The sequence below is a fragment of the Euphorbia lathyris genome, chromosome 2, assembly GCF_963576675.1.
Source record: "Euphorbia lathyris chromosome 2, ddEupLath1.1, whole genome shotgun sequence".
In the NCBI taxonomy this organism is placed as follows: domain Eukaryota; kingdom Viridiplantae; phylum Streptophyta; class Magnoliopsida; order Malpighiales; family Euphorbiaceae; genus Euphorbia; species Euphorbia lathyris.
In genome coordinates this window covers 22,611,279-22,638,760 of record NC_088911.1, presented here as the reverse complement: position 1 = coordinate 22,638,760, position 27,482 = coordinate 22,611,279, and the positions used below count along the sequence as shown (strand labels likewise).

The 27,482-nt window shown below is 35.9% G+C and overlaps 3 protein-coding genes across 5 annotated transcripts; 2 read left to right on the top strand and 1 right to left on the bottom strand.

The window, feature by feature from the left end:
- Positions 1-284: 284 nt before the first annotated feature.
- LOC136217275 (uncharacterized) lies at positions 285-13,265 on the top strand. 2 transcript variants are annotated; one of them, XM_066003872.1, is made up of 19 exons: positions 290-1,080; positions 1,640-1,771; positions 2,235-2,306; positions 2,663-2,733; positions 2,859-2,958; positions 3,083-3,181; positions 4,053-4,179; positions 5,355-5,488; positions 5,591-5,650; positions 5,759-5,994; positions 7,600-8,029; positions 8,769-9,092; positions 9,232-9,825; positions 9,945-10,118; positions 10,564-10,794; positions 10,893-11,176; positions 12,149-12,430; positions 12,673-12,795; positions 13,055-13,265. In XM_066003872.1, exons 1-19 carry the CDS (start codon positions 931-933, stop codon positions 13,185-13,187), a joined length of 3,756 nt encoding a protein of 1,251 aa, XP_065859944.1. In that variant the 5' UTR covers positions 290-930; the 3' UTR covers positions 13,188-13,265. The 2 variants fall into 2 exon arrangements, with proteins under 2 accessions (XP_065859945.1, XP_065859944.1); XM_066003873.1 differs by lacking the exons at positions 12,673-12,795; positions 13,055-13,265 and having other exon boundaries at positions 285-1,080; positions 12,157-12,361.
- Positions 13,266-13,882: 617 nt separating this feature from the next.
- On the top strand, positions 13,883-18,486 carry LOC136217273 (glucose-1-phosphate adenylyltransferase large subunit 1-like). 2 transcript variants are annotated; one of them, XM_066003868.1, is made up of 16 exons: positions 13,883-14,136; positions 14,752-15,030; positions 15,127-15,252; positions 15,328-15,501; positions 15,594-15,686; positions 15,802-15,885; positions 15,980-16,035; positions 16,201-16,294; positions 16,411-16,523; positions 16,953-17,025; positions 17,230-17,310; positions 17,400-17,486; positions 17,570-17,674; positions 17,780-17,886; positions 17,965-18,025; positions 18,150-18,486. In XM_066003868.1, exons 2-16 carry the CDS (start codon positions 14,791-14,793, stop codon positions 18,249-18,251), a joined length of 1,596 nt encoding a protein of 531 aa, XP_065859940.1. In that variant the 5' UTR covers positions 13,883-14,136; positions 14,752-14,790; the 3' UTR covers positions 18,252-18,486. The 2 variants fall into 2 exon arrangements, with proteins under 2 accessions (XP_065859940.1, XP_065859942.1); XM_066003870.1 differs by lacking the exon at positions 13,883-14,136 and adding an exon at positions 14,255-14,525.
- Positions 18,400-21,710, bottom strand: LOC136217274 (mannan endo-1,4-beta-mannosidase 4). The gene is made up of 5 exons (XM_066003871.1): positions 21,294-21,710; positions 20,796-20,990; positions 19,886-20,005; positions 19,120-19,316; positions 18,400-18,833 (listed from the first exon to the last, which is right to left on the bottom strand). The coding sequence occupies exons 1-5, from the start codon at positions 21,600-21,602 to the stop codon at positions 18,479-18,481; spliced, it is 1,176 nt and encodes a 391-aa protein (XP_065859943.1). The 5' UTR covers positions 21,603-21,710; the 3' UTR covers positions 18,400-18,478.
- Positions 21,711-27,482: the final 5,772 nt, after the last annotated feature.

The window sequence follows — 27,482 nt, the reverse complement described above, 5'->3', positions numbered from 1 at the left end:
TGTTAAAATTATATTATAAATAAATATATGTTTTAATATAAATTTTATAATATAAATAGTATAATAATAATAATAGTACTATATTGATCGGATTATTTCTATAAATTATGATTTCGTGTCAGAAATAGTTACGCAAAATGGAAAATTGGGGAAGAAGTAAAGTAGGGTAGGGTAGGGTAGGGTAGGGCAGGGCAGGGGAAGGGTAAGGGTAAGGTAGGCGTAGGTGGCGAATTGTGAAGGGCGGACTAGTATTATAGCATTAGCATCCACAGCCAACAGAAAAAAGAATATCCCCAAACCAATCCAACATTGTCTCTGTTTCTCTTTTTTAGAAAATACAAACAGAGACAATTAAATTAGTACACGCATTCCACGTTTCTCTGTCAGCGATATGGAAGGAGAGGGACGATGATTCAATTTCTAACCCTGCTGGATCACCCTTTTTCTCATTTCACTCTACCAACTCATTTCGCTTAATTAAACCCCCAAAACCTCTTTTCTGTTTCGTCTTCTCTGTTTTTTTGTTTTTAATTATCTACCCATACGTCCCTTTCTCTCCCTTATCGTTCTCTTTTCCCACCGTTTTCTATTTTATCCTTTTCTTCTCCTGCAAAACTCTCTCTAGTTTCTTTGTCTTGCTTCTTTCTTTGTTTTAAGCTAATTCTATCCTAGTTCTTCAATTTTCTTTCGAGGGGTGTAGAATTCTTAACTGGGTTAATCGTACATTTGCATGTAGAATTGGGACTATAGCTTGTAATTAATTGAATTAGTGTTGAGTTGAGAAGAGGAGAAAGAGTAGGAGGGGAAGGTTGAATTTGGAGTTTGTGAATTTAGGAGTGTGCATTATAGTGTGTGTGAGTCAATTGTTATTGGAGTGGTAGTATTGGAAATATATAAAAGGGTAAAAATTGTAAAAAAGAGGAACCGACCATGTCGATACCGAAAGAATTGGAGCAGGTGATGAAGCTGAGAGGTGGATCAGTTTTAGGGAAGAAAACGATTCTTAAGAGTGACCATTTCCCTGGCTGTCAAAACAAGCGACTTACTCCTCAGATCGATGGCGCTCCCAATTACCGTCGGGTATTTTTCTTTTCTTTGGATTTGGTACTTTGATATCATTATCTGAAAATGCCTTCTGGTTTTGCTGATTCGGGATTTCTGTTTCTTCCCTTTCACCTCTCTGTAGATAATGGCTAAATAGCACTCGTTATTGATTAGGAAGAACGAAACTCTGATGGAATTTACAATGCGTAAAATAGAAAATGTTACACGCTTGCTCAATTGATTCAGTGTTTCTGTTTCTATGCGTTAGTGCACTTTGTTTGACTTTATATTTAGTTGACAATATCCTAGAAGATTGCTTTTTATTGGAAAAATAGTAGGCTATTAGATTTTACTCTTTTGGGGGTTTGAAATAGTATCTATTAGAGTTTTTCTGTGCTACCATGTAGAATGTAGTGCTTCTGAATATAATTTGGGAAACTCCTTGTAAGTGGAGATGTATGTATATGCTTGCTAGCTTTCTCGTGTTATCTGCGCTTTATGATAGGTCTGGTGTTTATGTTTGTTGATTTTGTCTTATCTGGTTGGAATAATTTATTCTCTTTTTGGTGTTCTACATTTGTGGTTCCGGTAACAGGCTGACACGTTACCAGTGCACGGTGTGGCAATTCCAACAATTGAGGGAATTCGCAATGTCCTTAAGTATATTGGGGCTCAAAAGGAAACAAAGGGAGCACAAGTTCTTTGGTTTAACCTTCGGGAGGAACCGGTAAAGCTATATGTCAGAATTGAATTTAGTCGATTTTATGTTCTGGTTAATGTAATTAGTCTATGCTGTTGTTCGTATATGTATGTTTAATAGGGATACTCATTTTTTAGCTAAAACTTGTGAGCTTGATTCTTTGACTTCTAACTTCTCTAATCAAAATCTATTAATTCTGAGTAGCTATTTTTATCTCCAACTTTCATATCCTAAATAATTTTGTTAAAATGAATGCTTTGTTAACTTTATCATACTTCTTTTTTTGATAAATTTTGAAGAGGTTGAGTATTGAACCCATGACCTCCCACCTCCATTTGTGGAGATGTAGCAATTTAGCTATACCCAATTGGTAAATTTATCATACTTAATGAAGAAGAAATATGTAATGAAAGGGATGCTTATTTTGACAATGGCAAACTTATAACACCTATATGCTTCTGAGTTCTATCTTTCTCCCTCCTTAAAACAGGTGGTCTACATTAATGGACGTCCTTTTGTTTTACGAGATGTGGAAAGGCCGTTCTCCAATCTGGAGTATACGGTATGCAATTTGCTAAATTTTCATTTTCACATGTTGCATTTAGCCTTGCTCTCTAAATTTTTCAAAAAATGCATTCTCGCACTTGTCTGTTTACTTGAATCAAATTCCAATTGATACAAATTGCTAAATTATAGGTCGATTTTAGTTTTGGGGGCATATGTCCAGCTTCCATAGTGATTTAATTTGATTACGATGCAGTTTGGTGAGTCTCTTTCGTGGAGAATTTCGAATTAAGTAGGAGACCTTGCAAAAATAATATGTTGGTCAAAAACTTTCTTTGTTTTTGCATGTGTCTAATTGGCAGTACATATCTTAATTATTTTTCTATTTGATGGAGATTTTTTGTATTGTTTTAGGGCATCAACAGGTCTAGGGTTGAACAAATGGAGTCTCGTTTAAAAGAAGATATCCTGATGGAAGCTGCAAGGTGTTTCCTTGGCTGAATGCTATGCTTCTCTCTGGTGTTTTATTGCTTATTTTATGTTTTATTGCCAATTGTTCTTGCTCTGCATGAACTGTTTTTGTTTTTTATTTTTTATGGTGATATGGCAGATATGGAAATAAAATACTTGTTACAGATGAATTGCCTGATGGTCAGATGGTCGATCAGTGGGAACCAGTATCGGTTGATTCTGTGAAGACACCACTAGAGGCATGATCAATAGAACCCAATTTGATTATGCATTGGAATGACATGATTCAATTATGAAGATGAATAAAATTATCGATTTGTAATTTTCCTAACTTGCTGTAGCAAACTCGATTCCTTGGTGTAGGCAAATGAGGAACTGCAAATGGAGGGATACTTGTTTGATTTTGAACGGGTTCCCATAACTGATGAGAAATCACCAGAGGAACCAGATTTTGATATCATTGTGAGTTTTGTGTTTTAAATCATGTGTAAAAGTTTGCTTAGCTGATTATTATTTTGCATGAAAAGTAGGATTCTTATCCTATTTGAGATTAAGATATTTAAGTGCACTTGTATTTCTGCCTTTTCTTTTTCTTCAAAAAAGAAAAAGCACTAGTTATCATATAAAAGATGGTTAAGAGACTAAATTGGTCCTAATTATTAATTTTACTTAAATATTACTAACATGTAGGAGCAAGATTCTGATCAAGCCTAGGGTATTAGATAAACCAAATTGCACTTGTTTCCTGTAGCATTAATGATCATATCACTCTATTGTCCTTTTGCATACGAGGCGGGCATTGAAACTGTTTCATATCAATCACCATATATCCTGCTCAAAGTGTCTGAACATGTGTTATTTTCTGGTAAATTCATAATTGTTTTTTTGAAATTTGAATTTCTACTTTGGAAGTTTAGGATTACTGCCATGCTGCTCGAGAACAAGTTGATATTGAATAATCAAATTAATAGAGATGTGCAGCATGCTAGAATTCAGAGTGTGTTTTTCTTCAAAATATTATTTCAGAAAGAGAGTGGTGGGATCCCTCCCCGGACCCTCGCTTAGCGGGGACGCGTAATGCACTGGGCCGCCCTTTTTTATTATTTCAGAAAGAAAAATAAGATAGGTTTCGTCTGAAATGTAGTGGAATCAAAGTGAATGAATCACTGACGGGTAATAGAGTTGTAAAATAGTGTATTGATGACCACGTGTCATGGAATAGCTATAAAGTGCAGTATATCTATCATAATAGGGTTTCCTATTTGATTTCTTTGAAAATTTTCTCGCCCATTTGCTAACGGTATTAGCCTACTATTCTTCCTTCGGATTTCAGGTTGATAAAATTTATCAAGCAAACTTGAACACAGAAATAATGTTTAATTGTCAAATGGGACGTGGACGGACGACAACTGGAATGGTCATAGCGACTTTGGTTTACCTCAATCGCATTGGAGCGTCTGGTAACATACTTACTCCGCTTGTTTAATGGGTCATTACTTTTGTCAACACAATAGATCCCTTGGTATCTGCCTCCCTCTCTGCACACACTATGCACTGGTATTCGCAACAGAACATGTTCTATAGGAAGTCGTCATTCAGACCCATTTTGGTGGTACATATTTAGGCTTTACAGTTTACATAGAATGTAGGACTTGGATTCAGCAGCAGTCTTGGAGCATGCATTGGTTCCATATTTCCAAATTGTTAGAGGCTGGGTGGTTTGGACAAATCCTTAGCTTGGAGTGGATTATATTTGTTGATGTAACATGTATAACCCATATGCTTTAAGAAGGCGAAAGTTAATGCAATGTTCTCTTAATACGATTTTAAAGGAGTCATTAAATAAGATTTAACTAGTTGCTACCATTTCCTTCGTTATTGCTTACCTCTTTTAGAAATTAAGATATTCCAATATATTTGGTCTCATCCTACTGTGCGGTGGCATAAAATGCATTAGTTCTTGACCATTGTACAGTTGAATATATTCTGGGATAAGCTTAATTTGAGCCTTTTCTTTTAAAGTTGATCATTTTTGTCGTTATGCTTAGGAAGCTAAGCATTGGTTTGGAATTGAATTGCTACCATTTCCTTCGTTATTGCTTACCCCTTTTTGAAATTAAGATATTACAATATATTTGGTCTAATCCTACTGTGCTGAAATTACTCTGTGGCATAAAACGCATTAGTTCTTGACCATTTTACAGTTGAATATATTCTGGGATAAGCTTAATTTGAGCATTTTTAAAGTTTATCATTTTTGTCGTTATGCTTAGGAAGCTAAGCATGGGTTTGGAATTGAATTAGGGAAGAGTTCAGATTATTTATGTGAGCTAGAAACTAATGGTTCAACTTTTGGGCTGAGACTATAACTTAAAGAAAGTTGAAAATAAAATTGATATAATTTTCCTTCTGAAACTTGTATTCTCTATGGCATGCTATTTAGGATTTGGGAACCAGTCATGATTTTCAACTGCAATTGTAGATAATAATGACACACACATGATAAGCTACTGGAAATTTTGGTGTTCATTTGCACAAAAATTGGACTTAGGTAATTCTTGAGTTTGTAAGGTGGAAGGAGGGCATTAACTATTATGATCTTTGATTTTGTATCTATTATGTTCATGCAAAATAGGTATTTCCCGGACCAATTCAGTAGGAAGAATTTTTGACACGGGTCCTACTGTTGCTGACAATTTGCCAAACTCAGAGGAGGCAATTCGTAGAGGAGAATATGCAGTCATAAGAAGCTTGACAAGGGTTTTAGAGGTACTTACTGTTGTCTTTACTCTTTTATTGATCTCTAATGTGTTTTAGTATAGCTTTGGACTAGGCATACTTGAAATTTTATTGATTATTCTATTACTTTAGGGTGGGGTAGAAGGAAAAAGACAAGTGGATAAAGTTATTGATAAGTGTGCCTCCATGCAGGTATGGTTCTATGATAAATTTTTTTTGGGTATAGATCTGTAAGAATCATAGAATCTTCTTTCAAGCTTTCTATTTTAGGGCTCACCTAAAAAAATGTTTGCATTGCAGAACTTGCGTGAAGCAATCGCCAATTACCGCAATAGCATTCTTCGTCAACCAGATGAGATGAAGAGAGAGGCATTGCTTTCATTTTTTGTGGAATACTTGGAAAGATATTACTTTCTCATATGCTTTGCTGTGTACATTCATTCAGAAAGAGATGCTCTTCGTTCCAGTTCTTTTGGACATAGCAGTTTTGCTGACTGGATGAGGGCGCGACCTGAGCTGTATAGCATACTTCGCAGGTAAAGAAATTTATTGTGCCGTGCTGATAATAATTGTATGAGTGGGTAATGGGTATGTGTGATGGATTTCAAATACTTCCAATTGAAAAGTGTTTTTATGCACTGGCATATTATAAATGGCTCTGAGGTTCGAGTATTATGAGCATTTGATACTTAACTTGGGTGTTAGTTCAATGATCACTGCTAAGCTATGTTGCACGGAAATGGAAACTGATACGGAAACGGATACTGGGAAACATAATTTCTGAAAAACATAGGAAACGGAAACGTGTAAATATTAAAAATATAGGGGTATATTTATAAATATTAAAAATATAATAATACATTAAAGGAACAAGATTGAAGAACAAGATGAAGAAAGTTCAAGCTCAATCGAGATTCAAGAGACAGAGATTATAGGAGAAAAAAATATGGGCAAGTTCTTAAAATTGGAGGATACAAGGAAGGAATTATCTCTCAAATTGGAAGTTTCAATTTTTCTAATCTTAGATTGAATAGGAATTGCAAAATAGAAAGTTTGAATTTCCAGAATTTTAATCGAAATAGGTAGGGAAAACTTTTTAAAAATTGAAAGACTCGTTTCATATTTTGGGTAATTATGGAAATGTGTCCGGAAACGTTTCGTATCAGTTTCTGTTTCCCACATCTGCCGGAAACGGAGAAACGTATGTCATGAAGAGTTTCCGTGCTTCATAGCTGCTAAGGTTAGTATTGTAGTCTGAACTCCACCAACTTAATGCAGTTTACTGTTCATGGATTGTTGTATAATTTAAAAATTCACGGTCCTTTTTATACAATAACTTGGTAAAGCCTGTACATAGTTTATTTATCTGCATGTAATACTTGCTATGGTTTCTCTGAAATCTTCTCTTAAATACTGTAGCAGTGTATAGGGTGGACAAACTCTCATACCCAACCATGTATTACACTTGTATGGACAACAGCAACAAGAACAACATAAGATAGTACATGTTAGATAACATAATATATGTATTAATAGTATATTTTATATGTTCTTTATACAAGCAATTCTTAATGTGATGAGTTAGAGGTCCGCTATGTGTATCCTTCTATTCCATTCAGTCCTGTTGATTATAAGAACTCTTGAAAGAGCTAGTACTTGGAGATCATGTGTTGACTGCTGTCATCTAAGTCAGTATTGGTCTTCCTTTTCCCTCCTTGACAGTAGTTACTGCTATTTTATCATTTTATCACATATACACATGGATCTGTTCGTTGGCAGGTTGAACATGCCAGACCACCTTAAATGTCATTTTTTTATGTTATCCTTCATAGGTACCACTCCTAACTTGTCTTCAATGCATTAAGATGGTATGCTGTATTATCTTGAATTCCTTGTTAGGAAACTCAGTGAGTTTTATGTCTGCTTGCTGTTTACATTTCATGTTTGATATCATTGATTTTTAAATGCCTGCTTCATTGTAAAATATTCCAACATGCTTCACCTGCCCATATCTACTGTTCTGATAATGTTTCTGTTGAACATTTTTTCCCCAGTAAAAACTGGCAGCCGACACTGTTATTTTATCTCCTTAACTGTAGATCACTGAGAACTTATTTTGACATGATTATTCCTTTTTGCAGGTTGCTCAGGAGAGATCCAATGGGTGCTCTTGGATATGCAAGTGTGAAGCCCTCTCTGATGAAAATTGCTGAATCTGCTGATGGACGCCCTCGTGAGATGGGCATTGTGGCTGCTTTAAGAAACGGGGAGGTTCTTGGAAGTCAAACTGTTTTAAAGAGTGACCACTGCCCTGGTTGTCAAAATCCAAGTTTACCAGAGAGGGTAGATGGTGCTCCTAACTTCAGAGAAGTTCCTGGATTTCCTGTTTATGGTGTCGCAAATCCTACTGTTGATGGTATTCTCTCTGTCATTAGTAGGATTGGTAGCTGCAAAGGCGGTCACCCTGTTTTTTGGCATAATATGAGAGAAGAACCTGTTATCTACATCAATGGAAAACCATTTGTGCTCCGTGAGGTTGAAAGACCCTACAAGAACATGCTCGAGTACACGGTAAACATTATCAATTTTCTTTTAGATCACAAAGTTATTCAGTGTTAAAGGAAATTTGGAGGTGCTTGTCACTGAGAGTTAACTTATCCTTCAACAGTAGCTTCCTGTTGTTCCACACTACTACATTATGGCACCAGAAGTATCATAACCTGTATATTGTAAATTATTTCTGAAAATGCAGTGACAGGATCTTAAAATGGAGTGAATTGACTGTTTGCAATGTCCTAATTGGGACTACATTTTAGTGTTCATATTTTCTTATCCTAGGAATTATAGGCACATGTAAGAGACATGCCATTCCATGCCTTTGCGCTATTGCATTCTTAAATGTCGAGGTATTACACTCTCATGCACAAACATGTGTGTATCCAGATACACATAAGAGGAGTTATTTTATGAGCATTTCTTAATTATTTTTGAGCTCAACGTGGGTATGTGCATGATTGTTGGGGGCGCAGAGGGTGAAAGCATTGGGTGAATACTGATTAATTGCTTTACTTTTTCTTCTTAAAAATGGAGGAAGTATCGACTCTAATCGAAATCAAGTAACCTATGTTTGAGTGTGGGTGCACGACCTTTGTGTATGATTTATCTAGAGAGCTTTGCAGATTGTTGATATTCTAGATGGACGTTGCTCCATTTTTAAGTGATTTTCCCATTTTGTGTTGTGTCCTTAATTTCTCTCTCAAGTTCCATGGGTTTTAGTTGGCGAAACTGATGATATGTTTCATACATTTAGGGGATTGAGCGTCAGAGAGTGGAGAGAATGGAAGCTCGATTGAAGGAAGATATCTTACGAGAAGCTGGACGATATGGAGGTGCTATAATGGTCATTCATGAAACAGAGGATGGGCAAATTTTTGATGCTTGGGAGCATGTTAGTTCTGATTCCATTAAGACTCCTCTGGAAGTCTTTAAGGGCCTAGAGGTTGATGGATTCCCCATTCAGTATGCACGTGTGCCAATCACAGATGGTAAAGCGCCAAAAAGTTCAGATTTCGACACATTAGCAGTAAATATTGCTTCTGCTTCAAAGGATGCTGCTTTTGTTTTCAATTGCCAGGTCAGTTCTTTCCTCCTTTTGCTGCAGTGATACATTTGCATGTGAATCTTCTTCCACTTGCTTGAAGTTTGCAGCTGTCTTGTTTTGTTAATTTTTTTTTTCTCTTATTGTTTTTTGTTTTTTTCTGTAATACTTGCAGATGGGGAGGGGAAGGACAACCACTGGCACTGTAATTGCTTGCCTTCTGAAACTGAGGATAGATTATGGTAGACCATTTAGAGTCCTAGTTGATGATATGACCCATGAAGAGGTGGATAGTGGCAGCTCAAGTGGTGAGGAAAATGCTGCCTCGGTACCTGTTAGCGTTAGCAGAGTAAAAGCTGAAAGAGAGCAAGGTCATGCTTTTGGCATAGATGATATATTGCTGCTATGGAAAATAACAAGGGTATTTGAAAATGGGGTCGAATGCCGGGAGACCTTAGATGCTATCATTGATAGATGCTCTGCACTGCAGAACCTACGACAAGCTGTTCTGCACTACAGAAAGGTTGTCAACCAACAGCATGTTGAGCCAAGGGTGAGGAGAGTGGCATTGAACCGGGGTGCTGAATACCTGGAGCGCTATTTTCGTTTAATTACTTTTGCAGCTTATCTTGGAAGTGAAGCATTTGATGGATTTTGTGGGCAAGGAGAATCGAGGATGACGTTTAAGTGTTGGTTGCATCAAAGGCCTGAGGTCCAAGCAATGAAATGGAGCATAAGATTAAGGCCTGGGAGATTTTTCACCATCCCGGTATAGTTTCTTCTGCTTGCTTATTTGACAACTTCAGGACTAATCTCCTAAATATTTTCTTAAATTCCCTTTCTTTATTATTGTAACTTGTATTTAGGTGCATGTGTTATTGAATGCAGGAGGAGTTGAGAGCACCACAGGAATCCCAGCATGGAGATGCAGTAATGGAGGCAACTATCAAGGCCCGTAATGGTTCAGTTCTGGGAACAGGCTCTATACTTAAAATGTATTTCTTTCCTGGACAAAGAACTTCCAGTCACATTCAAATTCATGGAGCACCACACGTTTACAAGGTTTGCCTAGTACTTTCTGACATTAAAGCCGTGAGAAGGATGTGTGCTTGTTTGTTTGTATATAAGTTGAACTAGCATCCTGCAACACTTGCTATGTTTTATTCGTTATATTAGAGTTACAAAACACATTACTTCAAATTAGATGTAAGCCAGATTAGATGTTCTCCACCTACTTACTCTGGACAGGAGCAACCTGATTTTGTATTGCTTGGCCATTGTGCATATATTTATGCATGTTTTCTTGATGGTGGATCATTGTGTAATAGACTCAGTTCTAGACCATTTTGATTAACTTGATCACTTATACCTATATTATATTCATCATATTTTGGTTTTACTTCTGCCCTTCTGCTAACTTAGTAAGAGCACAAAGTTATGTATCTAGAAAGAGGCTATACATTTTTATGGAACTTTGTCCTTGACCCTAATTTTCTTTATGCACCAGGTGGATCAATACCCTGTGTATAGCATGGCGACACCAACAATTGCTGGTGCTAAAGAGATGCTAGCATATTTAGGCGCGAAGCCCAAGGTAGAAGGTTCACTTGCACGGAAAGTGATATTGACTGATCTCAGAGAAGAAGCGGTAGTTTACATCAACGGAACACCATTTGTCCTTAGGGAGCTACATAAACCTGTTGATACACTCAAGCATGTTGGAATTACTGGTCCATTGGTGTGTCACTGTTGACTAATTTCATTTGGAGAACCAGTTAGTTGATGAGCATATTATGCTTACCCTCCTTTTCTTTTTCTCTTGTAACTATTATACAGGTGGAGCATATGGAGGCACGACTTAAAGAAGATATAATATCTGAGGTGAGAGAATCAGGAGGTAGAATGCTTTTACATCGTGAAGAGTATAATCCAGCAACAAATCAGTCCTGTGTCATAGGATACTGGGAAAACATTTTTGTCGATGATGTGAAGACACCAGCTGAAGTTTATGCTGCTCTGAAAGATGAGGGTTATGTAATAACCTACAAGAGAATACCATTGACTCGAGAGAGAGAGGCTTTGGCTTCTGACGTTGATGCAATCCAATATTGTAAAGATGAGTAAGTATCAACTCCAATCTTTTACTACCGAAATGACAGTAGTGTATTCTTTTTCTTCTACTGAGTAATTAGTTGAATAATCACAGCAGTTAGAATGTGATTGGGATATTTTATGAATTAAATGATCATAGTAGTTCGAATATCTGTGCTTAGCGGTGGTTCCAGACTCAAAAACCAGATGAATGCTATATTTCTGTCTCGTAATTTCCCCGGATCACATGTTAAAAATTATGAGAAAAATTAATAATTGTCTAGCTGTGAATGTCCTTTGTACAATAGTAGCAGATTTCGAATTCTCATTCTAGCTTTCCAGTTCATATGGTAATTGTGTCTTTATTTATTCCCTTATCCTATTGCTCATAAAGCTGCTATAATGTTCGAAAAACGTAAAATAACCAGACTATCAGCTCACAGAATTGTTAAACTAGTACTTGAATTGGTTGCATAGTAGTATCTAATAGAGACTATGGGTAATTGATTTATTTCATTAATCAGCTCAAGAATAATTTTTTTTGTTTCTGGACTTAAAAAAAAATGAGGTCTAATTTGGTAAGCACTAAAAAAAGGGCAAACATTATCTGAAAAAAGAATCAGCCTTCATATAGCATCATCTTGTCAACCACTTTCTGCTGCAGACAAAGTTTTACATATATCTCTGTCTGTGAATTAATTACAGTTTTATACCACATGGAATCTAATTAGTTCATTTTACCCTTTGGTAGTCTGGTATCAAGTTTGGTAATCTCCACATGTCTATAATCCTTTGAATAAAACTGTAATAAGCAATTTCCTTTTCAGAAGGATTTTGAGATCCTTGTTGGAAGAAAATTGAATAATTTTCTTTTGTGTTATCGTTTGCCAAGATATTAGACTTTACATTGTTCCTACTTATCCTCCACTGCTTTTCAAATTTTATTCTTGTTTCTTTAATTGTGGGAATAATGCAATACTGAAGTAATCCTTCCTTTCTAGCTCTGCAGGGAGTTACCTCTTTGTTTCCCATACCGGATTTGGTGGTGTTGCCTATGCAATGGCAATCACTTGTATTAGACTTGGGGTAGAGGAAACCTCTACAGCCGTTCCACAAACAGTGATTAGTAAAGACTCAGTTCCTGTGGTCGAAGAGAACTTGCCGCATCAACCATCTCATGAAGAAACACTCAAGATGGGTGATTACCGTGACATACTAAGTCTTACAAGAGTTCTCATGCATGGACCAAAAAGCAAATCAGATGTCGACAACGTTATTGACAAGTATGCAAATTTCTTTTCTTTCCTTTTTCTTGTACTAACTAAATAAGAACTTAAGTGATAATCAAGGCTTGCCAAGTGACAGGCTTTTTGCTTTTCTAATAAAAATAAAGAATTTGATCATGAATCATGCTGTAGACTTTCCTTGGTGGTTCAGTGTAGTTTTCTGTTTTGATTTCATTTCTACTTGGTCCTTGTTCTTGTAATTTAATTTCGAGTGCTGAAGTTGTTCCTCCGTTTTACAGGTGTGGAGGTGCCGGGCATTTACGTGATGACATTCTATATTACAATAAGAAACTCAGAAATTATCCCGACGATGATGACGAACAACACGTGCACCTCAGGGATATGGGCATTAAGGCATTACGGTAAATTCAAACACCTTTGCTATTCAATCTTCCATATTTGCTTAGTAGGTTAATTTAATGCTCCGCCTTCAACAAAAATGTGCTTAATAATGCATAGTTTGTCTTTCATTCAGTACGATTAACTTGAACAGACTCGCAATATTTCCTTTGTAATTGTAACTGAACAGAGTTGGTGCAGCTCAGTTTGTTAATGTTAATGTGCATGAATTATGAAGGTAGCAGACATATTTTTGTAACAAGTGTGTTTGTCCATTTGCAGGCGGTACTTCTTTCTCATTACATTCAGATCCTACCTATATAGTTCTAAACCAAGTGAAACAAAATTCAAAACTTGGATGGATGCAAGACCCGAATTAAGATATCTATGTAATAATCTCCGAATCGATAAGTAAATTTTTCGGATATAGCAGTCTCCAAATGTATTTACACATGTATCTATGTACAGCTAGTCAGGCTTTGTTCTAGTTTTCTTTGCTAATTTCCCCTCTTTTCCATTGCTTGCTTGCATGCAAATACATAACATATCACTAAAACCAACAAAACCCTTCTCAGCTAAGGGTGTGGTGCCAAAAATTTCAATATAATTCGGGTAGTTGCAGGAAATTATTCAGTCAAGCTGGAGTGTTTGTGATATTTGGATTGAAGATTTGACTTAATGATAAAATTCATGTAATTAAGCAGTTATTGGAGTGTTGTATCTCATTTGCATTTTATTATTTTAGTGTATATTCATAGCCAAAAGTACAATTTTTTTTAATCAGCAACAGTTTATGATTAGTAAAAGCTAACTATAACGGTAAAAAATTGCATCAATCCTCAGAAGATTTATTTGCTTTTTAGAAATTCTCGATCTTTTTTCTGGTACTAGTCAGTCAGTGACTGAATTATTACATCTCTATCAAATAAATAAATAAAAAACCCATGATTACTTAATCAATAAAGTATGATAAAGGCTTTGCATGTTTTTTTTTTAGTTTAGGAAGAAATAATTTAGCATGTAATTAATGTTAAAAAAGAAAACATCCTCGAAATACAAATTAAAGCAATATACCAAAAAAAAAAGTATAGAAATTGGTTTAAAAATTGGATTATCTGGGTATCCGTTAAACTTAGGTCTGAATTACCCGCTTCTTTTCAACATTTGGAAACTGCGGAGATTCTCCTGGGCCGTTATTCTATAAACTAATCGACCCTTCTTTTCGCTCTTCAAAATCGGACTCCAAAAATCAATTTCAACGAATCCATTATCATTGTTAGTCGGCTTTCTCTGAACGTGAAAAGTTCAATTTTTAATGGAATTTCTCTTAAAAAGGAAGCAATGAGAGTGGATATCAAGAATCGGTAAGTCATTAATTCCCTTTTTAGCTCTTATTGGGAATGATGGAGCTTTGAGAGGTCTGAATCTTTATAGATTAAAATAATAATAATAATCTGCAAATGCACATGTAGTACGTTATTGAATTTGAAACAGAAGCCCCGAGAAGAGGGAAAAACCTACGTTCTTGGCGTACGATGGACTTCGTAATCGCATAAATGGGAATGTGATCGTGGGGCGGCTTTTTTTCTAAGTTGCTGCGAATCTCGATAACTTAACTTTGATTGCTTTTTTACTTTTAATATTTTATTTAGGAGACACAAAAGACGGTGATGGTTATGGTTTTTGTGCTGCTGCCATTCTTTGCTCCATCTTGAGGCAACTCAAAACCCCAAATTTATTGTAATTTATAAATGTAATTGCTTAATTTTCTGAATCCTTTTTCTTCGGTTTTCGTTTTTTTATTGATTAGCTCGTTAAATTTTGTACAATTCGAGTAAGGTCTTTATCTCATCTTCATGCACGTAGATTCAGATCATCACATTTTGATAGGCTGTATTTGGTTTTGTGGAATAATTGGGGGTTGATCATCGGCACATTCCTGTTGGCACTATCAATTTATTTTCATTTTTGAATTGCAGTAAGAAAAAGCTGCTAAGGAATTGAAGCTGGGAATCAAAATGGCAGTGGCTGGTTTACAAGGATTCATGTCATTATCTTCTTCTGGGATACATTCATCTCATTACGATATGTGTCTTTCATCCTCATTCCTTGGCCAAAATGTGATCAGCATTGGACATTCACAATGTTCAGTTTCTGGTTTTCAATTAGGAAAGATCAATTTTCCAAGGAAAATGTACAAGTCTACCACAAAGTTCTCTATTACTTCTGTTCTAGCTGATGTTACTAACGATTATATGGTAATTGCATACGGTTTTTGAATGAGTATTTTGGTTGATTATGCTTTCAAATTTGAAGTCTTATGCATTTGGCTCTAATTTTGTACTGGAATATAGAATTACCAGCAGCCACAAGTGATTGGAAAACCAGATGCAGACCCAAAAACTGTTGCCTCTATCATTCTCGGTGGTGGAGCTGGAACAAGGCTTTTTCCTCTCACTCGCAGAAGGGCTAAACCCGCTGTAAGCTAACTTGATTAGATAAGTATTAATTGAAATCTTGTCGATGGACTTACAGATTTCTTGATTACATGTCAGGTTCCTATTGGGGGGTGTTATAGATTGATTGATGTCCCAATGAGTAATTGCATTAACAGTGGAATCAACAAAATTTACATCCTTACACAGTTCAATTCTCAATCTCTTAACTGCCATATTGCTCGAACATATAATTCGGGGAACGGTGTAAACTTTGGTGATGGATTTGTTGAGGTTTGAATCTCATAATAGAGACCATAGTCTATTTACATTTCGTGGCTACCTTTTTGCCTGTGCATGTAATTTTGCTTAGTTCGACACTGCAGGTATTAGCAGCTACTCAAACGCCGGGAGAATCTGGAAAGAAGTGGTTTCAGGGAACAGCTGATGCTGTAAGACAATTTATCTGGTTGTTTGAGGTATGGGGAAATGTAGTGCTGATGCAAAATGAAGCTTAATCACATTTCGTAATACGTTAGCTTATTGGCATTTGGTTTTATGTATTCTGAACTACGATTGTGGAAACTTTTGTAGGACACTAAGCATAGCCACATTGAAAACATTATTATACTGTCCGGCGATCATCTATATCGAATGGATTACATGGACTTTTTGCAGGTTGAAACTCCATTTCTAACTTAATTATCAATTTGGTTTGTTTATTTTATTTTTCGCCCTCACTCACACGATAGTAAATGCTCTGTATCTACAGAAGCACATTGATTCAGGTGCTGACATATCTGTCTCTTGTCTCCCAGTTGATGACAGGTAGCTAAATCTAAGCATGGTTTTTTCATCCTCTACTGAATTTACTACTGCCTTTCACTTTCAATATCTGTTCAAGTTTTATTCAAGATTGTGCTCTGACCTGCAAAAAGTTATTTGAATTTGATCTGTTCTATGAAAAATATTTTTCTTCCTTCTTAACTGCAGTCGTGCCTCAGATTTTGGGTTGATAAAGATTGATGAAACAGGACAGATCAGGCAATTCCTTGAGAAGCCCAAGGGTGAAAATTTGAAATCTATGGTTTGTTAATTAATCTTTTTTTTTTCTGCTTAATGAGATAGTAAGCAGAAATTTAGCATAAGCTTAATTTTTTCATTTTTAGAATAACAGCTAATTGACGATTTTGGCTGCCACAGAGAGTAGACACAACTGCCCTAGGATTATCTGCTTCAGAAGCAAAGAAACTCCCTTATGTTGCATCAATGGGTATATATATGTTCAAGACAGATGTTCTACTAAAACTTCTCAGGTAATTTAGATCTCTCTTAAAACAAAACCGACCTAGAATATGTTGCTTTTCCCCTTTTATGTTGTCAATAATAGTAGTAAATACGACCAAAGTAATTCGAGTATGGTATCATGGAACCATCAATCATATGAACTTATTCCACTAATATATCCATATAGTGGGATGAGAAAAATGCTTTAAGAATCATATGCCAGGGTTTTTTTGAGCTTTTCATAGATTGTGGCATGTGATTCCTTCTCATAAGTGACAGTTCGGGATTGGTAGCTTGAAATGCTTTTGTAGCCTGAAGTACTGATGATTTATCTCTCTGCTTTATAAGTGGATTAATATTGAAACCTTTTGTTAATGGGAAGTATTGCTTTTCCATTGTAACACATTACCTCTCAAGTAAGGAAGGCTGATGTACTAGTCTTTGGTATGGTACCTTAGGTGGCATTATCCAACAGCGAACGATTTTGGATCAGAAATTATTCCATTGGCTGCAAAAGATTATAATGTTCAGGTAAATGTTCTAATATTATCTTATAGTTTACTCAATTATAGAGCTGAAGGCCGTATATTAATCAAGTTTATGACACTTTCTGGCACTGTTTACATCAACATATTGATGTGAATTGTGAGATTGTGCCTGAAGGAGTACTTGAACGAGCAAATATTTCCATTTTAGTTCAAACTGCTGATTTGTGAGTTGTTCATTTCATGATAGGCATACCTATTCAATGGCTACTGGGAAGATATTGGAACAATAAAATCTTTCTTTGATGCCAACTTGGCTTTAACAGATCAGGTAGTTCTCTTTTAAGTTTGAATATAGTATTGTTCTCAGGCAAAACGAGAGATTTATAAGCTATCATTCCTTTCTCCATCTTTTCGAAGCCGCCCAGGTTTCACTTCTTTGATCCACTCAAGCCAATCTTCACATGTCCCCGGTTTCTACCACCAACTAAGATAGAGCAATGCAGGGTATGAATTCAGTTTTCTTGCTTAACATAAGCATTCTTGAGGCTATGTTATGTGCTGAGCTAATACAGTTACTCTTACCATAGGTGAAGGATTCTATAATTTCACACGGCTGCTTCTTGAGGGAGTGTAGCGTTGATCATTCCATTGTGGGGATCCGCTCAAGACTCGAATATGGTGTCGAGCTGAAGGTAATAAGTATTCCATGTCCTAACATCCTTGTATTTGGAATGACAAACTGAACTTTAATATGGAAATAGAGCTCATCGAAGATGTTTCTGCTTCTTTACATGCAGGATACAATGATGATGGGTGCTGACTATTATGAAACTGAGGCAGAGATAGCAGCCTCTTTAGCCGAAGGAAAAGTTCCGATAGGCGTTGGACAAGATACCAAGATTATGTGAGTGAATAAACATAGGTTTACAACATCCAAGCACCTTTATTTGTTTATATGATAATATTGATCCAAATCATGTAGGAATTGCATAATTGACAAGAATGCAAGAATTGGGAAGAATGTGGTCATAGCAAACAAGGATGTAAGTAACAACACTGCCTGATCTATTATTTTGTGACATTGACTCCCTAACATATAAGGAGACCTGTTCAATGTTTGTGTTTGATGACATAACTAATTGATCTCCTCTTCGGTTTGAACTGCAGCATGTGGAAGAGGCAGAAAGACCATCCGACGGATTCTACATTAGATCAGGAATAGCTGTGGTGTTGAAAAACGCCATCATAAAGGACGGTACCATCATATAGGAATGTTTTTTTTTTCTTTTTTTAAAATTATAATTATCATTATCAACTAGTGAAAAGGGAAAAAAGATGATCAGAGATGCATAAGAGATGTAGGTAGGAAAAAAAAAGTAGTAATCAGTGGAATAAGCTAAGCTGAATTTATATAATTTTTGATCTTTTTCTTTATCATGTAATAATCTACTCCATTTTTTCATAAAATTTATCATAACAATCCCATTTTAGATTTTTCATAACATAGATGATAGCTTTTGAGATTGTTGAGCAATAATAGCAGCAGTAGATGGGGAATCCTCCAAGATAATCTCATAACCATCACCTAAATTGTCTATTCCTTGGGCCAGGAGTTGCCAAAAAAGGCCACCACAAAATGGGCCTCCACTTCTAACACTGGTAAATATTGCATCATAGATTTTCTGGAAATACTTGTTCCTGTTCTCCAAACTGTATCCAGGATTCTTGAATGACTTTCCAAATTCCCCAACTACAAGTGGTTTCTTCAGCACTGAACCTGAATCTTCTACATGGCTCTGGATCCACTTATCCACAAATGCTGACTGCTCTTCTTCACTTGAGTTTGGCATCCTGCCATACCATGGATCAATTAGTCTCTAAAGTCAATTTCAATTATAGGCGGAATAGATATCTTGTTTCTCAATTTGCAGATATCTTGTTAGTCTCTAAACTTACTTAAAGTGATAGGATTAACCCTCAATTCAAAGGGTCTGTCTGTAACCACTTTAGCAAATTGAGGGCTAATAGATGATTTTAAGTAAGTTTAAAGGAGTCTCATTAGCGTTATGAAATTGACTAATATGATATGATTAGCGCTCTTGTTACATGTTGTGATGGAGGATGGATATGTTATTACCAAGTCTCGGGGTAGAGATGAATAGTTGCAAAATCAATGTTAGGGAGTTGATTGTTGGAGATAAAATCAGTTCCAACCAGATAAGCATAAGCATTGAATTGCTTCTTTGAGTCCCCATAAAAACCTTCTAGCCCTATCTCCAATAGATGATTGCTATCTATTGATTTTAAGTATGATGACATTTCTTCAATCCAGTCCTGAAACAAATCAAAATTATGAGTTTGACATGATGAGATGAGATCTCAACCATTGGATATATAAAGGTATTTTATTGCGTCAAGCAAGTATCATGTGAAATCAAAATATTCCAAAAAGGAAGAAAGATGCCTGATAATATACGAAAAAGAAAGGAAGTTTTGGAGACACGTTTCTTGCATACTTTATATCCATATATAACAGATTGAGTTGCTTTGGTCACTAAAAACAAGTAATTGACTTTCATCGCCTCTTTTTCTAGCCAAACAAATTTCCTCCATATATTCTTAACTATATATGCAACAAATTATACAAATCTACATATTCACCCAGCCTGCAATGCGGTTCACATCATGATGCAGAAACTGTATTGGAATGAATGCAAAATGTGTCGTAATGCCATATAAGCACATAAAGGGTACCAAGTGTTACATTTGTTGAGTTAAGGGCAAACTGAAGAAAAAATGACAATTTTAAGGGGTGCCAAGGTATAAGCCCATAACGAAAGTAAAGTCAAAGTTGAAGGATCATAAGTATAATTTGTCCTATTATGCGAAATTAGGAAAGAGACCTGAATTGGAACACCGGAAATGTCATTAGAACGAGGTTCATTGATAAGTTCCCATGAAAAGATGGTCGGATCATCTTTGTATGCCATTCCTGTTACTGTGTTCGTTCTCATCAACACAGTCTGCATATATTATATACATAATCAATAATAATAATAATTAAAAAAAAATTAAAACAACCGTGACACTAATAATTCTTATGATTGCTTTTGATATAGGAAAAATTGTATATTTATCTGTACGTGCTACAAAATTCAAATTGCAATATAATCTTGTGTTGCATTTTTTTTTTTTTTGGGTAAATATGTAGAGAAACTGTATTATAAGTATACTATGTTATTCGTACGTTAAACTAATAATTTGATATAAATATTATGTAGAGGCAGATCTAGGGCGACACTGGTATTTTCAGTAGCTAAAATTTCTCTAGAGTTTTTTCGGTGACTTGTTCCAGTGGCGGAGTCAACCGCCATTAGAGAATCGGGTACAAATTTTTCTAGCACTACCCCAAGTATAAGCGAATACAAACTTCAAAATTTGGGGTGCAAATTTGCACTCCTAGCATTCTCCTTTTGTGGAGACAGGGGTAGTTCCCGGAGACCGGGATGCTTCAACACCCCCAAACTCCCTATCTACATCTCTGTAGTCAAGTCAAAATGACGTTATTTTGGCTCTTGAAGGATAAAAAAAAAAGCCTAACCCTTCTTTTTTATTGAAGTGTTTTTGCACCACAATAGTGTCCTCCACCTCTGGCAAGAGGAAGAATCACTCCTAAAAGGGATGATTCCCAGCAGCAGGAGCATTCCGTGCCCTCCTACCTTTGCCCATGGGTCGTGGCTTGGTCTTAAGATGTAATTTGTACAACTTGAAATGTGAATTGTCACGTATTAATACAGTAAGTACTAAGTATACCTTGATATGATTTTTGTAAAATTGCTTGACAAGAGGGTTTGTGTAAAAATCATCGTCGCTCGTCAAATTTTGGCCACGTTCTCTTGCCCACTCTACGTACCGTGGTCTGCCTCCATAGTCTCCGAAGTTATTCACCAAGCTTAGTATCATATAAATCCCATTCCTCTTAGCTTCTGATATCACAAAATCTAACCCCTTCAAAAAAAAAAAAAAAAAAAAATCAACCTTAATAAACAAATATGGGTGATTTAGAGAAGATGGCTTTCGGTTTTTCGGTAACGCTAGCCAAGTCTAGGAAGGGAAAGGAAAGATTAGTCTGTCTGAAAGTTAGTGAAGTAACTCTCGGGGAGAGGGACGAACTTAAGGAGCTAACTTAAGCTTGGTTCTAGCCTTAAAGAGCTTTTTTTAAGTGAAAAATAAGGTCCTTCATAGCTCGATGTGCCCGTATCCTACTGGTAGTTTCATAAGGAATTCTTAAAACCCAGTTTTATAATATACCTTAAACATAGCCTCGTTGTAGGAACCCGGAGAAGTCTGCAAGGATCTATCTTCAGGACCGTCGCGAAAAGCCCAAGTTCTAGCAACATTAATCCCATATTTAGAGGCTTGTTGGAATGCAGAAGTGACTTTAACTCTTGTAGAAGGATCAGCAGCCATGTACATCATCCAATATGCATTGAAACCATTTAAGTAAAATGGTTTATTATTGGCGACGAAATTGGTTCCATTTGTTTTAGCAAAATTAATTGCATGAACCTGCAAAATTAGTGCTTCAATAAAAATAAAAATAATAATTAAGCACCTCATCTCTATTTTTTTATTATTTTTTTATTTTGTCACACCAAAAGAGTTGTGATTGAAAGCTTTTGATTTTGCTTATATAGAGGATAAAAAGTGGTGATTTGGTATGGGGTAGACTGATTTTATATAGGCCTTAGTAGCTCAATAACTCATCATCAAAATTGAATGACTCCTTTTCTTATAACAAATAAGAATATTAATACTTCTAATGAAATATTAAAATATTTGGGGTAAAACAGAAATTCCTTATTTATGGTGATTCCTAATTTTGGGTTATTATTGATAATAGCATTAATAAGTAGGCATCAAATTGAAAAGAGATTTTATTGAGATACAAACACTTAGCGTTCAAAAATGATAAAAGTTCTGTACTTGTCTTGTCTTGTCTTGTCCTCTCACAAGTTTCTTCTTTTCTTTTAGTTCTTGCATAAATGTTCATTTTTGTTCATCTAGAACATTATCAAGTAATTTTGAATAGTTGTTAGAAGATGAGGAGAATGCTGGAACAACGGTGCCGATAAAGATCTTAGTGTTAATCATCTTGATCTCAACTGGTCCTTTGTTTGAATGATTGTCTAGACTAGATGCAAACCTCATATTAGGGATGCTAATTGGCTTGTCAATGATGCAGGTGGTAGAGGTGGTTACGGTAGTTCTCCGATAGTAGTGGACGGATCTGGTATGGCCAAGATAATCAAGGTAATTGATAATTATGGTGGCGCTCAATTAAAAGCATTACTGGTAATTATGATGGCAGTAACTGCTCAATTAAAAGCGTAACTGATAATTGTGTTGTAGTAACTGCTCAATTAAAAACGTAACTAACAATTGTGTTGCAGTAACTGCTCAATTAAAAGCATTACTGGTAATTATGATGGCAGTAACTGCTCAATTAAAAACATAACTGATAATTGTGTTGTAGTAACTGCTCAATTAAAAGCGTAACTGATAATCATGATGATAGTAACCGCTTAATTAAAAACGTAATAACGAGAGTAGTAAATATGAAAGTTACTACTATTAATGTGGATTCAATTAAGGAAATAATTCAAGAGGTAGTTTTACAAATGGAATGAGTAGTTATCTCTGCGCCAAAACAACTAATGATGGAGATCTGCGAGGATTGCAATAACTTTGCGGCTATTTCTTTATTTGCCAACGAAGAGAAAGAGTCTTGGTTCTGGGCTCTAGAGCATAATGTGGCAGAGGCAATAACGATTCAGGAAGCATTATCGTGGATTAAATTGTCATGTAGAAGTAATCTGGTAGTTCAATCAAATTGTCTTTTGTTTGTTCAAGTCATTAATAAATCAGCTTATTATTTATCATATTTGACCGATGTGGTTCAGGAGTGTATCAATTTCAGTAAAGAGTTAGATAACGTGTCAATCTACTATGTCAAGCATTCAAGGAATTTTACAGCCCATTGCTTAGCTAAGATGGTAATTTCTGTTTCTGTTCGTGGAGTGTGGGAATCCCACCTCCTTTCCTTATCTATGTGTTGGTTTCAGATTTAATTTAATGAATTTTTGTTTCAAAAAAATATTAATAAATAAATTTATTGTTAGGAAACTATTATTTACTAACTAAAGTTAATTTTGAGTGGTTAAGAGCTCTCAAGTTTGAATCATAGTGTACTTAAAATAATTTAATTGAGAGATGATCACCTAAAAGAAATTTAATGAATACAATCTAAATAATCAGATAAATGATCAAAAGTCATTTTAATTTAAGGAAAGTATATTTACATCATAGTGGACCAGTATAATAATATCTACAAATATATGTATTAAAAGCATCTCCAACAAGTTCTTGAGTTTGATATAATCTTGATCGATATTTAGTCACGGTTAAGTAGGTCCAATCCTGACAATTTATGTCATAGATGAAATAAGAGATAAGACCTCATTTGATAAACAAATTATACTTGTATAAATTTATAATATATTTCAATAATAATAAACAAAAAATTATTTCTTTGAAGTATTATTACGTTCATCAAACCTTTATCTACCCAAAATCAAAAAGATATTTCGTAATTCCAACGATATGACTGAGGAATTTACTCCGTCTAGGGGGATCCGACAAGGGGACCCTATGAGCCCATTCTTATTCGTTATTGCTATGGAGAGATTATCCCACCTTATCCAAGAAGCTGTAGACAATGGGAGGTTCCATCCTGTTTCCATAAACAATTTCTGTCCCTCGATTACTCACTTGTTCTTCGCAGATGATGTTATGATCTTTGTGGAAGGTAATGAGGAGCAGATTGGGGTTGTTATGGATATCCTTAATTGTTTCTACTCCGCTTCTGGCCAGAAGATCAATATCCATAAGTCCCGGATGTTGTGCTCCAAAAACATGAGTAAGGGAGTCTGTAAAAGGTTAAGTGATATATCTGGTATCCCTCTGACGAATTCTTTAGGTAAGTACCTGGGAGTTCCCCTCCATAGTAACAGAGTATCCAAAACATCTTTTAAGGATATTCTGGACAAAGCTAATGGTAAATGTGCTAGTTGGAAAGCTAATACCCTTTTTCTTGCGGGTCGTCTTACTTTGATCCAGTCTGTCAATTGTGCAACCCCGAATCATATTATGCAAGCTTGTAGATTGCCGGAGCCTGTTATGAAGGATCTGGATAAAATCAATCAGCGCTTTCTCTGGGGGAACTCTGCTGAGGGGAAGAAGATCCACCTGGTTCCTTGGAAGGAGGTTTGCCAACCCAAAAACATGGGAGGTCTGGGAATCAGACAAGCCAAGGACAATAATAAGGTCTTATTAATGAAACTTCTGTGGAGAATGTGGCAATATCCTTCTTCACTTTGGGTTCGTTTCCTTTGTGGAAAATATAGAAAAGATAAGATCTTTGGGGGTCCTAAGGAGAGGGTGGTCAATTGTTCTTTTTTTGTGGAAAGGCCTCAGTTCGGTGTTTTCTGATTTTTGTTCCAACATAGGTTGGGAGGTGGGGAATGGTAAGAACATCAGCTTCTGGAATGACACATGGATTGGTGATAAACCCATTCTTGAAGTGTGTAACTTAGTTCCTCCAAGGAATATCCGCAATTGGATGATCGCTGATGTGGTGGATTCTGAGGGGGAGTGGATTTGGGACAAATTTGAGTCCTTTTTTAGTCTGGATACGCTCCTAAGAATTAGGGGGGTTAATATCAGTAATATGGAGGAAGATAGGGATATGCATTGTTGAGCTTTGACGAATAGTGGAGCTTATACTTGTAAGTCAGCCTTTGAGGCACTTAATCATCATGGGACGGATCCTCGGTCGGAAGTTTGGAATTTTATTTGTTCTTTAAAAATTCCTTACCGTATTAGGAGTTTCCTTTGGCTTGGTGTTAAGGATAGGTTGCTCACTAATTTGGATAGGAATAGACGACATCTGGTGGACTCAGGGGCTTGTAGCAGATGCAGAGGGAATATTGAAACTGTTTGCCATGCCCTAAGGGACTGTACTAAGAGTAAAGAGGTGTGGAGAAAGGTTCTCCCTCAAAACTTACTTTCTACTTTCTTGGATTATTCTGAGCAGGAATGGTTCATCGATGGAATTAGTGGTAAGTTATTGGCTAACCTTGAGCATGGTAATGTATTCTTTGCTATTGTCTGCCACCAGATTTGGAAGTGGAGGAATGAGGAAATCTTTGGAAGTAAATCTGTTTATACTCCTAATTTAGTTGAGTTCTTCTCGAGAAAATTACTCAATATTACTGATAGCTTCAAAGGTGATTCTTTGGTAAGGGTGTCACAAAAGAAGGCTGTTCATCTCCTTAGTTGGTGTAGGCGTAGGGAAGGAGTGATGAAATTAAACACTGATGGCTTTTGCCTCAAGAACGGTAAGCTTGCTGCTGGTGGCGTGCTGAGAGACGAGGGGGGTGCATGGCTGTCTGGGTTTACTCATAATCTAGGTTTGGGTTTGTCATTTTTGGCAGAGCTTTGGGGGATTCTTTCTGGTCTAAAGCTGGCCATGCATCTTGGTTTGAGAAAGCTGATTGTAGAATCTGACAACCTTGAGGCTATCAATATGATCTCAGATACTAAGGCTATCTGTCTGAATAACCTGAATCTTATTCAAGGTATTAGAAGGTGTATCTCGTCCTTTGATTTCTTAAAATTCAGTCATATCTTCAGAGAACAAAACTGGGTTTCTGATCGTCTGGCAGCTGCTGGTCATGATGGGATGTTGGGCGTCTCGATCCTTGCTTCCCCTCCTTCTTATCTTTCTTCTCTTCTTTTTGAAGATAGAGTGAGGGTTAGTCTCCCTAGGCTAATCCTAGGCTAGTTGTTTGTTTTTGTTTTTTCTTTCATTTCCTACAAAAAAAAAAGCATCTCCAACAAGTTCTCGAGTTTGATATAATCATGATCGATATTTAGTCACAGTTAAGTAGGTCAAATCCTGACAATTTATGTCATAGATGAAATAAGAGATAAGATCTCATTTAATAAACAAATTATACTTGTATAAATTTATAATATATTTCAATAATGATAAACAAAAAATTATTTCTTTGATAATTGTACGGTACGTATTATTACGTTCATCAAACCTTTGTCTACCCAAAATCAAAAAGATGTTTCGTAATTCCTTTAACTTAACTCTTAACCTATAGTCAAAAAATCAATCTGGCCTCTTTTAAATCTAAAATACCAATTATTTGGACATTTTAAAACTTAAATGGTATTAATATATGTATATTTTTTTTACTCCATATATAAATTTAGGGTAAATTCTAAAAACTCCTTGTGGTTACACCTTTTGTCAATCGCAAGTCTGTGGTTTTTTTACGACCAGAAGAAGATTGAGGTTTTTCGTTTTGCTAAAAACGATGATCCATTAGTTTGACATTTAAAAAAAATAACCATTAACGATCTTAAAATGAATATTTCCAATAATTAAAGTTGTGTTAGGCCCTGTTCTTTTTGACTTAATTTCAGCATAAGTAAGTTCAATTCAGTTAAGTTCAGTTCAGTTCAGTTCAGTATCATTCAGTTCAGTTTAGACCTGTCCATGGGCCGGGCTGGGCCGTGTTGAAACACCTTTCCACATGATTTTGATTTGACAAAATTATTTAAGTAATTGATAAAAAATATTCTAACACATTAAATTTAAATGCTTTGATTTATTCATACTAATGTGTTTGTTCAATGTTGAGTTTATTGATTTATAAGACATTAAGATATAAAGCCCATAAGTGGAAGTCAAGCCCAAGTCAACACATCAAGACCTCACGGCCCAAGAAGATGAAACGAAGTCGTATCAAGCAAAACGACGACTCAGCATGAAGAAGGATCGAGAAGCCTTCTAGCAAAAGCTTCAAGAGGAAGCTGCTGAGTTAAGCGACAAGCAGTCAGGACAGCGGTAGACAAGAACCAACTTCTAGACAAAGTATTTCTACTTTGGGTAAAGTTCAGAAGGCGCAGGAAGCTGTCTGGAAGATTTTGCCAAAAATGTCGAAACATTCTGTTTACCGGACGAAAAGCTGCCGAGCACTACCGCGGACAGAAGATGCAAGAATCTCATTGGCTAACGACACTGTGCACGTACTGAGTGACAATGACAGGAAGCCGTTTCCCTCCAACGGTTATTTCGAAATTCGAAATTAGCGGTGCCTCAAGTGTCACTATATAAAGGCCTCTCATTTGCTTCATTCGATGTAGATCTTCAATTAGTCGAAATGCTGACCAAATTCATACACGAAGTTCTGTGAGAAAAGCAAAGCAAAAACCTTACACCAATTTTCATATTATTGTGTAAAAGTCTAGAGTGATTTCAATAATCTAAAGTGTCTTAGCAATTGTTGTTTAGGACAAACACTTTATCATTTCTAGAAGAATAGAAATGAGAGGCTGAGTACTCGGTTATAGTACTCAGCGGTA